We start from the raw sequence: 12,571 nt of genomic DNA on the forward strand, positions 1-12,571 counted from the left end.
CATAATTTACTAGTCAACTATTGCTTAAAGTTTAATGTTAAAATGTCATCATTTAAAACGTTCACAATTTTACGCATTGACATTATATTTAAAAAATTGTATTTCGGCTAATAGTGCATGTATTAAAATAATAAAACAATATAGTAAAGCTGTACTAGTTACGGTAAAACCACTTTTTTTTCAAATCATTATTTTTAAGCTTATACAGTTAGTAAAAAATATTCATTACAGATATAATATATTTTTTTTATAATTATATTTAAGTTGCCTAAAATACGTTGTCGTTATGTAAAGATAAAATTAATTAGTTTTTTATCGTTAAATATTTTTTAATAAAATTAAAATAAGTATTCTTTTTTCATTAAGGAGAGTAACTTTGTTTTACACTGGTATTTTTCTAATATATTATTATCAATCCACAACCAAAGGGTAGGAATAGTCTATCGATGTAGTTGGGACAAGATGTAAGAAAAGGAAATAGCAATAATTTAACATTGAGAATGGTTTAGATTGACCTATACATTAATAGAATTATACGTCTAAGAATTGCATCATCAGATTCTTTAATAACTGTACAATACTTTTTAAATTACAGCCAAGGTAAGTTCACCTTTTTAAATAATGCCTACCTATATAATTACATTTTTATCACTACATTTTGGTAATTATTCAACTATTTGAGCATCTCGCAGAATATCGTTAATTTATTATATGATATTTCAAGTGGGCCAATAGGCAGTATTCAACAATTGTATTTACATGGTTTTAATTTATATTTGAGATTTTTTTTAGGGCTTGGAAGTTGTTGAAGTTAAAATTTGCACTATACAAAAGTCTAAAATATGTACAAAAAAATGTTTTCGGTTTTTTATTAATTACATGGTAAAGTAATAGTCATGTTAACAGATGTAATAATTAATATTAAATAACTGGAAGCGATTGGCATCAACCTATTAATAAAAATAAACTAAAATTTTTACCATTATTGTTGGTTGTTTTATAGTTTTTTTATAACAGGTGATTATTTTAGTAGTTTGTTTTGAAAATTAAATTAACATCTAGGTGTCTTATTTATAAATAAATGCATTTTTGAATTTAAAGTTGCATTTTAATTAATTAAAATGAATGGTGTGAGATTAAATTTTAGCCATCTATATATTATAATTCATAAATAATTTTTACATTTCCTACCTAAATGCGACAAATCTCTGTGGGCGTCCTTAGTTAGTAGGTATTAATGTATTATATTATGACTTTATGAGATACAGCGCTGCTACCAAAAATTGGGGGAGTTGTTCTAATGGACTTAGCCCTCGAAAAATGTTAGACCACTATTATTTTTTCATAGTAAATTGAAAATAACATTTTTTTGATACCTAAACTTTTTTTGTCATTGAATATTTAAGCCCCTTTTGAAAAAAATATTGATCTCGGTATTGTTATAGTTACACGTTATGAGTTAATAACATAAATAATTTAAAAAGTCTTAATGTTATACGTTTTATATGTTTTCGTGTAAATTTGATGAAATGTAACTTTCACTAGTATAAACAGTTCTATATGTTTATAAGTACCTATAAGGTATATCGCATATGCGCGTTTACTGTTTAGTGACACACCTCGTGAAGAAGTGTAAGCTAAAAGGGTTAAAGGATGAAAAGAATCCTTTTTTTACTCATAATTCATAATATTAAGTTGTAAGTAGTGATTGTCTTTTAAGAAAACTAAAGAAATCACAGAAACAAAAAAAAATGTATGTCTTAAAAATATAGTGCTTTAAATTTACAAGAAAAATTCAAATTCTACGCATGGTGGGGTGAGCATGCTTAAAAAATCACACTAATCGGTTATTTGAATGCCTATATATTAATCACAGTATAGCCATAAGCGCAATAAATATAAAAATTGATTATTTTGACAGATATATTAGATAGGTAGTCCATAATCTGTATTAAATACATTTGATAAAAATTAAAAAATTAAAACCAAAATTTAATCTCAATGGAATTCTGAATTATAATATTGACTTGTTTGGTTATAATTAGAGCGTTCTAGCGTAAACCTTACGAATAACTTTTTTAAAGGGGTCGCTTTTTAACAACCATTAGAGGTTGATGAAAATGAGCCCCCCTGTGTCTTCCTACTTTAAACCTTGATGCTCAATATAAAACTCAGTAAATACAAGAAAGTAGTCGAGTAGTAATATTATAAAATAAAATATTGTACAGTCATCAGACGCAGCCAGACCTTTGTAAATTACATAATTTATTTATTTACTTATTGATATATATGGTAATATTTATATTATAAAGGAAAGGCAGGAATGCAGTCACGTTACACCTGAATTATATACACTATACACATGGGTATTCTTATGTTCACCCTCTTTTTTTCTTAAATAATGCAGAAAAAACACGATTTTGGAATTTTTAAATATACATTTAAGGTTTCAGAGCATATTTTTAAATTCACGAGATTTGTTTAATTACTTATAGGACTGATAGGAGTGTCCTGTGAATATAATAATATTATATTATATTATATACTTCTTTTTTTTTAAATGAGAATCCTTATTTATTTCTACTGTACATTTCTTGCCGTATCATTTTTCTGTAAATGCTGCCGTATTAATATTAAATGCCGTACGAGTTGTTTTTGAATTAATTAACTTTGTGTACTAAAGATAATATATCTATACATGGAATGTTGAAAGTTTAGTGATTTGAACATTTTAGTAGGTGCCTAATTAATTATATTAATCTATCAACATTCTAAATCAGCCATACTCAACCTTTTTTGCATTTGGGCCTCATAAAATATTTAAAAATATTACGCGGGCTGCAAGTCAAAATGAATGGAACGGAAATTAAAAAAAATAAATAAATTTATATAATATTGTGTACATTGTATAAAAATTGGAAATGTATTCTGTTCGGGCCACATGAATCGTTGGAGGGCCGTAGATTCAGTATGGCTGTTCTAAATGATAATTTGTAAAAATAGTTCAATGTCAAAGTATTATAAATACAAGATTTATTAATATTTTTGTAAAACCATTTTTTAGACTTACCAACCTAGCATGCTTAATATAAGAATTTCAATAACTGAGAACTGCTCGTTCAAATTTGGAACTAGATATAGGTATCTAAATGTTCAATCAAATTACCCACTAAATAAATTACAGTAAAAAGTGAGCTCATTAGAAAAATAAGAAATTCGTATCACTACGACACTTCTTAAGATGTTAAAATAATCTTTTCAGTTTTAAAATATATTTAAAAATGTCAACAATCAGAGTTGTGAGCATGCTTGCAGATAAACCATTCAATATAAATAAAAGTACATAAGTACTTTTTTATTACTTATTGTTACTTATTTAGCTATCCGTGTGGCATGTGATATATTATAAATTATAATTTAAAATGAGTATGAAAATATAAGAATAAGTAGGTATAGTGGAGTGCAGTTGTCCTGAGCTACATTGTGGTATTTCGATACTATTCCGGTGTTTGCAGTTCGAAGAGGGGCGTGCTGCAGTTGTACCGCTTTCGGATTTTTCTTCCGCACAACTGCACTAGGCACGAGCAGAACAACAACAACGCCGCCGAAACGGCTACGGCAAGGGTGGTACGGCCATCGGTCCAAGACTGTCGACTGCCATCGACGGGACGGGTGGGCCTCTTGTGGACGACACGTCTGAAGGACACGCCGAAGGTGACTTCGACCGCTCGTACCGAGTCCAAGTCGGCCGCGGCTTTCGGCATGCACACGATCCGGTGCCGGTCAACAGACGTGACGTCGCACTCGGTGGAAACGGTCAAGTCGTCATTGATGAGCAACCGGACGACCGTGTCGTTGCCCTGGTACTGTGCGGCGTAGCCCCAGTCAAAGTTTCGGCCAATGACAGTGACCGCATGGCCGTCCGACACTAAGTCGTCCAACACCGGATCCGCGTACAAGTGGTACCTGGGCATGGCATCGCCGTTGCCGGGTCGTGGTTTCGCGATCGAGCCGCCGTCGTACGTCACGTAGAGTTCAAACGCCAACGAGCCAATCGGGGTGGCCTCATCGGCTTCGTCATCCTCGGCCGCGGTGGTGGTCGTATGCACGCGCCGTGTCGTAAGATCGTCTACGCTGAGTGTAGGCGATCGGCACACCATGAACGTGTCGTTGTGCATCTGACAACCGGTCTGGTGGACGGTGCCGTTGTGCAGGTGGACGGCCATCACGGTGTTGCGAGCGCAAGAGAAGTGCCGTCCGCGCACCGGGACCGCTGTGCCACCCGAAACGATGCCCGCCAAGGGTTGCGACGCGTCCAGCACTGGGTTGTCGGTGAAGATGAACGTCTGTCGGTCAGCCGCCTGCTTGGTGAGCCCGCCGTCGAACACCACCCTGATGGCGCCGCCAGTTGGAGCATCCGCGGAGCCCGTCAAGCACGAAATACGGTCTGCCGAGCGGTCGACCACATAGCACGTCGTGTCGTTGCCAACCACCACGCGCACAGAGGTACCGACGTCCAGATGCTGGCCGGTGATGATCAGTGGCGTTCCACCCGATAGCGGGCCACAGGTCGGTCTCACGTCCATCAGTCGAGGATTGACAAGCTTAAACGTGAACGTGGAAGCGATACTGAACCTCTGCCTCGGACCGTACTCGACCACGATCGAGCCTTCTGTGAGCTTGGCAGGGTCGCTGACCGACTTCGGCTCTTCTCTTGGCGGCGGTGATACGGTGCACGAGATTGTCTCGTTGTCCACCGACCTCGGGTCGGTGCACTCTCGCCCGGCCACTGTCACCGTCACCAACTTCTTCTCGGTTAGTATCCAGTGGTTCTTGACGGTGACGCGCACCACCGTGCCGCCGGTCCATGGCGCCGAAACCGGTGCCACCGACGAGATGCTCGCGTTAGCACATTGTAACGGCACCGTCGTCGCAGCCGCAGCCGTTGCGATGGCCGTAAAATTCTGCACATACCGCCTATCATAGAACTGGTACAACCCCGAACACCGGTTGGCGCTCGAACACCGTTTGAAGTAGTTGATGTACCCGTTGGCGGTCCACCCGCACGTCATGCAATCGTCGTCTCTCTTGACGCCGCATTCGTGGTCATAGTGCGGTACGTAATAGTCCGAATCGTTGTCCAGCCTCAGTATCACCGAGTTGTTGTTGAACTTGATGTAATAGAAGTAAATCATCTGTTTGCTGAGCTGGAAATCGACGTGCGTCCGTTTATTTCCTTCACACTTGATTTCGTTCTTGTCGACCCTGCCCTTGAGGTAATACGTTTGTAGCGCACACGTGATTGTCACACTGCGGAGATATGCCATGAAGTCTTTCTTGTCGTTGGACACGGACAACGTGTAACTGTAAGTCACGTCTTTCAGCCACGAAAACTTGTCCACCTTGAACTGCGGGCAGTCAGTCTCCACGTGCACCATCAAGTTCCCCCACAGTTCTTCCGGTTGGACGCAATTCTGATGTTCCAACGACCAACTGCACAACGTTTCGTTCGCACATTTTGTGCACGATCTGTATTCGGTACAATCGATTTTATTTTTTGACGATTCCGAAGCATAAGCATGATGTGATACGCACAAAAATACCTGTCCAAAATAAATGTTATAATTATTATTGACGTTCGAGAAATTACGATGTGCTTCGACGAAGATGGAAGCATAACGCTCTGCACACTGCACAGTAAAAGCTTAATATAGGTACGTCCCTCGGTCCCTCATTGCCAATACATTTTTGTCGTCTTACCTTAATTTAATTTAACTCAAGTGGTACCTATACCAACAAAACTCAAATGGAGTTGAGCTTTAACGTATTAGTAGTATGTTGTGCCGTAGCGCGTAAGTGTAATATTATCAGTTATGTACAAGAATTATGTGTAAGAGTATCAGAGCGCAGCAGTAGTGCAGTGATGATGTAACGTCACCTTAAGCTTATAAACGAAATTTTTGCTAGTGATTTTATAAACAATTATAAATATTGTATAATATATATTATGTTAGTTAAATACTGTAAAACTACCAAAAATAAGGCTGGCAGACAGGAAATCGAACCTAGGTCACTCGCTTGCCTCGTTAATCACTTCCATTGAGCTACCAAACCGGCACTGTTTCTCCTTCATTAATAGATATTTACACAATTAAATAGTGTACCTATTCTATATTTTACTAAAATCAATAAATTTAGTTTTACTTAAATAGTATTTTTATATATTTAAATATGTAAATTACGATTTCGAATAGATGCTATGTTAAAATTAAATAAGTTTCCTCTAAAAATTCTAATTTTTGATTTGCACAATAATTTGTTTTTATAATTTTATTTTATTAATTTTATGTTGAGAAAATATTTTATATTTATATTTTTCATTACATTTTATCTAATCGTCAAAGAACTTATTTTACCGTAGAAATCATAGTAATAAGATTTCTGTATTTAAATACTTCGTTCTGTGCATTATAATATCAACTGAAGAGGTAATTATCAATTGAGTTTGTCACTGTAATTGTTAGTATAACGGTGTACATAATAACGAGTGGAACACAGATATTGTTCTTACCTTTAAGTTTGATCATCTGTAAATTTATTCTAATATTAAAGCTATTATTAATTAATATTAAAACAAGTCCAATTGAACCTATTTTAACTTCCGAACAAATTGCTCCAAAATACGAGACAGGTTGAATTAATTTTTGCCAAAAAAATGTTAAAAAAGGCTATGTGTACCGATATAAGACGTTCCTATATAATATAATATACGTACATACGTTAAAAGTTTCAAGTACTCATACAAATAGTATATTTAAATTTGAATAAAATAATTTAAAATCAAACTGTATATAAATATCTCAAAAAGAGTCAAATATATTTTTTAAATTATACTATGTATACTTATGTTCTACTCTAGAAGGCGATAAAAAAATAATAAGCACCGACATGGTTCATTGCTGGGATATGGTGAAGACACGATTAAGCAAACTATTCTTTTTGCTAAAGAAATTAACCTGTGTCATGTTTTATATCTATACTTATTTTAACTATAAACAAAATAAATAAATGTAATTTTAGCACCAATAGCCCAGCTGTTGAAGCATATTTAGTGGTGTTCAGAGAATATTTTCATTTTGTAAAATCAATATATATATTGTTAATTGTTATATACAATACTAACTTCACTCATAAACTGTTCATGAATTAGTTGCACTAAAAAAGATGAAACATGCATGCATTCATATATAAAGAACCTGCATTAAAAATATGCAACAACATTTAAAAATATGTAAAGTTTTGTAAATTAAACCGTCTTAATATTTCAATTTATATCTCACATATTTTTAATTCAGAATGAAATTCATCGGTGTATGCAATGTTATTTGTTAAATAGCCTGGCTCATAAATAATAACAAAATAAAATTATTGAAAATGCAAAATTCTGATTAAAAAACAACTGTAAAGTCAAACTTACCATGAATGTGTTACAATTTAAAAAAATCATATTAATATTTGTATAGCACTGAATAATGAATATTATTTACTATTATTACTATTATAGACAAAAACAAATATTTTAATACATTCTAGTTCGCGTATGTTTGGCTAATAATCATTAAAGCTACAGCAGTATGTACAAACAAAAATAAATAAATTGTACTATCAAGCAAATTTGTTATCAATTTCCTGTTTTACGATTATTAGGTATTCACTTCATTATTGTTGACGTATGAACTTATGCAAAAATGTAGTTATTATTGCAACAGATATAATATTAATTTGAAGTTATCATTATGTGTATCATTAGATCACATTTATTCTTGGAAGCTATTCTAACTTTTTTAGCAATTTATCTTTTTTCAAAAATAATCTGGGGCAGTGGGGCTATCCCACTAGGGTATATATTTTTAATTATATAGGTAAAATGCTTGAAATACCACAAATGAAAATTTGCAAAAATACCACACCACACAAAACTTTGAACAACAACCACAATACAGGAAATTCATTGAATATCAATATTTTTAATTTTATAACATTCCTAAATGTATTTCAATAATAGTGACTCTCTACCAACATTTTTGTATACATTTATTCAATATAAAAAAATAATTTTAGTAAGTACCAGTATCTACTACTTATAAAATGTTAATAGGTATACAAATATGTAAACATTTTATAATAAAATTCATAAAAATGACGTATTGTCTTCATGAGTCTAAACAGTTAGGGTCGTTGTTAGTAGTTCGTAACAAACAGTTAGGGTCATCCTAATGGAAAATATCGCATGTAATTACAATAATTGCAATACGAATTATTTGCATAAATGTATATTTAATATTACATTTTGTTCAACATACATATTTCAATATTTGCCTCGGATCAACCTACTACATCTAGCTGCACGTTAGGAGTTGAATTTGAAGATGAAAAAACTATGTTTTCTTCATATAGCTTCCGAAAATTTACGAAACCATCTGTACCTCATGGAATAAAAAATAGAGGTTCAAAGTTAACCAGGTCAAATCCTTCAACACTAAAAATATTTGTATGCTCTCCGAATGTCAATCTTTATGGAATGACAATCCCACTATCCTAAACAGTTAAGTATCTAGCATTTATACTAGAATGTCGCCTAATCTGAGCTCAACACATAAAATCAAAGAGACTCAATTAAACAACCGGTTTCAGACGCTGAGCACTCTTTTAAACACAGATATACTTGATATATTTTTGATTTCATAATCAAAACTACCCTACTATTAAAAAACGCTTTAATTAAAAATTATCGTCCATTCCATTCTATTCTTATAAAATAATATTACAACTTATAACACTAAACCCAAATAAGTAATAATTGTTCAAAATAGGTTAGTGTTGCCGATATGTGGCTTCTTCCGTCAAAAGTTTAAATTGTGTATAAATTTACTATTTTTACACTTGCTTATTGTTCTTTACAGGAAAAATATACCTAACCTAACCTATAAAATTAATATATGTAAATATTATACAGAATTAGAAAATATTATAAGCATTGTTTTTGTTTGGTGTTGATGTAAGTACAGTTATTGTAAGATAGGTCTATTTTGGTAGAAAATGGTATAGAATCATATCTTAAATCTATTACCTATTAGTTATAAATTGTAAGTATAGGTAATGGGTAGGTACTTACATATGATAAGAAAGTATACAAATATTTCGTAGTTAGTAAATTTTATTAATATAGAAAATTTAAGTTTAATTTCTTTTAACTATAATCAATGAATATATTGTGTCGGGGTGGATTAAAAGTATCGGCGGATGTCACATTTGTTGTTGACGTAGACCACGATCAGGAACGTCATGAAGCACACGCCGGTGAGGATGCCGACGATCAGCAGAAACGCTTCGAACGGTCCCCTCGCTAAACGGTTGTTGTTCTTCATGACAGTGCGGCCGAATTCGCGGCCGACGGTGACGTGGATTTCACGCAGGTCTCCGTCAGCGGGGGACGACGGCGGTCGCAAGCAAACGATCCGTCGTCGCTGCGTGTTGATGACGGCGCACGGGGTGCCCTTGGCGTCACGCAATCGGATGGCCAAGTCGACGGACGGTCGGTAGCCCCGGTTCAGGTTGCGGCCGTTGATCGTCACCTTGCGGCCGTCGGTCTCAAAATCCGTGAACACTGGATCGGCGTAAAGCCGGTAACCGGGAAAGTCGGGCTGCGGGGACAAGTCCAACGTGTGGTCGGCAAAGTGCACGCGGAAACCAAAGTTCAATAACGGGGCAGCGGCCGCGGCCGTGGCGTCGGAAGTGGACGATCGGGGCACGTCAAGTGCGGGCGACCCGCACTCCATGAACGTGTCGTTGCGCACCGCACAACCGGCGTAGTGTCGCACGCCGTCCGGGTCGTCCACATACAGCGTGGCGTTGCTAACGCATGCCAGATGGCGACCACGCACCGGGATGTGGGTGCCACCAGAAGCGATTCCCGAAAACAGCTGACCCGCGTCCAGCACGGGGTCACCCGCGTACACGAACTGCACAGCAGACTTGGACCGTGGAGCGGTGGTACTGTTTACGCCGACTCTCCTCCTCAGGAACTTGTCGAACACGACCGTGACGGCACCCGCAACTGGCCCGTCCGACGGTCCGGTCACGCACAGCATACGGTCCGCGTACCTAGCGATCAGCTCGCACGGCACGTTAGCCGAGCCCACAGACACGGTGGCCGTGCTGCCGGCGTCCAGGAAACGGCCGGTAATGTGCAACAAGGTACCGCCGGAGACAGGGCCGCACGCCGGGCTCAAAGAGGTCAGCTCGGGGTAGACGAATTGGAACGTCTGGGCTGACGTCAGCCGCAGCGGGCCGTACGTGACGTGTACAGGGCCAGTTGCCAAGTCGTCGGGCTTCGGTAATCCGACCGTGCATGAGATGGTCTCACCGTTGATCGTCTTCGGGTAAACGCAATTGCGTCCGGCCACAGTGACGGTCGCCTTCCGTGATTCGGACAGCACGTCGTGGTTCTTGATGGTTATCACCAGAGTTGCTCCACCCGACCACGCCGCCGACAGCGGTTCCACCGACTGGATCGTCATGTCAGGACAAGCACCCGCGGGTGGTCCAAATCCAGTGTTCACCGCCGTGCCCGCGGAGGCGGTCTCGTTCCAGTGGTCGTAATACTCGAACAGGCCCGTGCACGTGTTACCGACCGAACACCGTTTGTAGTAGAACGTGTTGAGTTCCAAGTCCCAGGAACATGCAACGCAGTCTTTGACCTTGTTGCTGGTATTGCAATAATGGCTGTTGTATACAGTTAAGTAGTTGTTGATGCCATTGTCGATCCGCAGCAGCACGCCGTCGAACGCGATGCTGTAGTGGTAAATCATTAGCCGCTGTTTGTCGAACTCCAAACTGTCGTTGCTCATCGACTCGCAACTGATCGTGTCCGCCTCCTCGTTCACCGTACCATTGTACGTAATGTCTCTCAGCGAGCATGTGATGTTGCTTTTGCCGAGGTACTTTACGAAACCACTCACGTCATTCGACACCTTCACCTTGTAAGTGAAGGGCAGATGTATTTTATAGTTGAAACTGTCGACGATGGTAAACTGCGGACAGTGCTCTCGGATGTTCACCATCAACAGTCCCGGTCTACGAGTCGTTTTCAAACACGTCTGCTGTTTTAAAGACCAGCTGCAGGACGGGTTTTCCGTACATTTCGTACACGTCCGAAATCCTGAGCAATCTACAGCATATTTGTTGATATCGTGCTTGAACGAATCAACTTTTGATATACATGCCAACACCTGAAAAAAAAAATGTTTACAATTTTGTTGTATTAATGTATTATATTACACTAAAGCAGGAGCGTACTCTAGATTGGAGGTTTAGAGGCGGTTTACCCCCACATAGTCATTTGGCAGATATATTGATATATATATATACACATGCTATGTACTTACATAAATTATAATTATTGCATTTCTCAATTTTAGATCAGGTAATTTGCTATTTTTTTTTAAACGCACCATAAAAGTTTAAGACTTGGAGTTAACTTAGTCTTAAATAATTATTGTACCAACTATCTCAATCATCGTATAAAACTTCTGAAAACTTATTTGAATTCATCATGACTCATAAGGCTTACTCAAAAATGACTTTTCCAATTTTTGAAATAGAATTATTAAACCACTTTAAAATTTAATTTATAAATGTTAAATACTAAGGATTTTAAAATGTTGGTAATATTGAAGTAAAAATAATAGTTGAAAAATGTGAGTATGCCGTTTTCAAGTAGATTTGAAGACGAATTCAGAAATTTTATCAGATAAATAGAATAGGATACTTCTATTGAGTATTTAGTACAATAAGTACAAGTTGATTGATATTTTTACACGTACAAAAAAAAAAATTAATATTTGTGTAACGCGTAATAAATTGACGTATGTGTGCACGCATGGGAGAACTTTACAATATCTTTCACACATTGTGCACGGCCTGTTCGCAAACACTAAGAAAATTGTCTATACTGAGTTCTTTAAAAATGGTCGGTTTTGGATCCCATTAAAAATAATATTAAATTATTCAAAACACTATGATGATTATTACAGATTTATACTTACCGATGTGATAGCAAGAAGTTTGTAAATAGATGAACCAATATTAAGCTGTTTTCTTGGCTCTGCAGTCAATTCAACCATGATTCTTGAGTTTTAATCAATTCTCTAAAAATATAAAGTTAACTTTTCTTTACTATACATTTTTGTTAGTCAAGTAATGATTATTTTTTATAATATAGTTCAATTAATTTAATGTATTATTTACTATATAGATAGTTATTAAAATCATACATAAATTTAATTATTGGAGATAATTACACTAGATAAAATCTATGTCGTAAACAGATAATTGAAAATAGCCATGAGTTTGGCTAGGCTAACTAGGCCGTTTACTTACTGTTCGTAGACTTAGAGACTTTAATTTCACAAAACTTTATAACAAAAAGAAAACACACATTTTCATAGTACAAATTCAATTCGTCTATTTTTTGAATTTGCAAAAACATCAATAATATTATCTATTTGAT

The 12,571-nt window shown here is 36.5% G+C and overlaps 2 protein-coding genes across 2 annotated transcripts; both read right to left on the reverse strand.

Annotated features, from left to right (window-relative positions):
- Nucleotides 1-3,016: 3,016 nt before the first annotated feature.
- Nucleotides 3,017-7,605, reverse strand: LOC111038605 (plexin-A4-like). Its single transcript, XM_022321771.1, has 2 exons — nt 7,478-7,605; nt 3,017-5,603 (listed from the first exon to the last, which is right to left on the reverse strand). The coding sequence occupies exons 1-2, from the start codon at nt 7,505-7,507 to the stop codon at nt 3,498-3,500; spliced, it is 2,136 nt and encodes a 711-aa protein (XP_022177463.1). The 5' UTR covers nt 7,508-7,605; the 3' UTR covers nt 3,017-3,497.
- Nucleotides 7,606-9,287: 1,682 nt separating this feature from the next.
- On the reverse strand, nt 9,288-12,185 carry LOC111038606 (plexin-A1-like). The gene is made up of 2 exons (XM_022321772.1): nt 12,108-12,185; nt 9,288-11,291 (listed from the first exon to the last, which is right to left on the reverse strand). Exons 1-2 carry the CDS (start codon nt 12,183-12,185, stop codon nt 9,288-9,290), a joined length of 2,082 nt encoding a protein of 693 aa, XP_022177464.1.
- Nucleotides 12,186-12,571: the final 386 nt, after the last annotated feature.

Source organism: Myzus persicae, unplaced genomic scaffold (assembly GCF_001856785.1).
Source record: "Myzus persicae strain clone G006 unplaced genomic scaffold, MPER_G0061.0, whole genome shotgun sequence".
NCBI classification, from domain to species: domain Eukaryota; kingdom Metazoa; phylum Arthropoda; class Insecta; order Hemiptera; family Aphididae; genus Myzus; species Myzus persicae.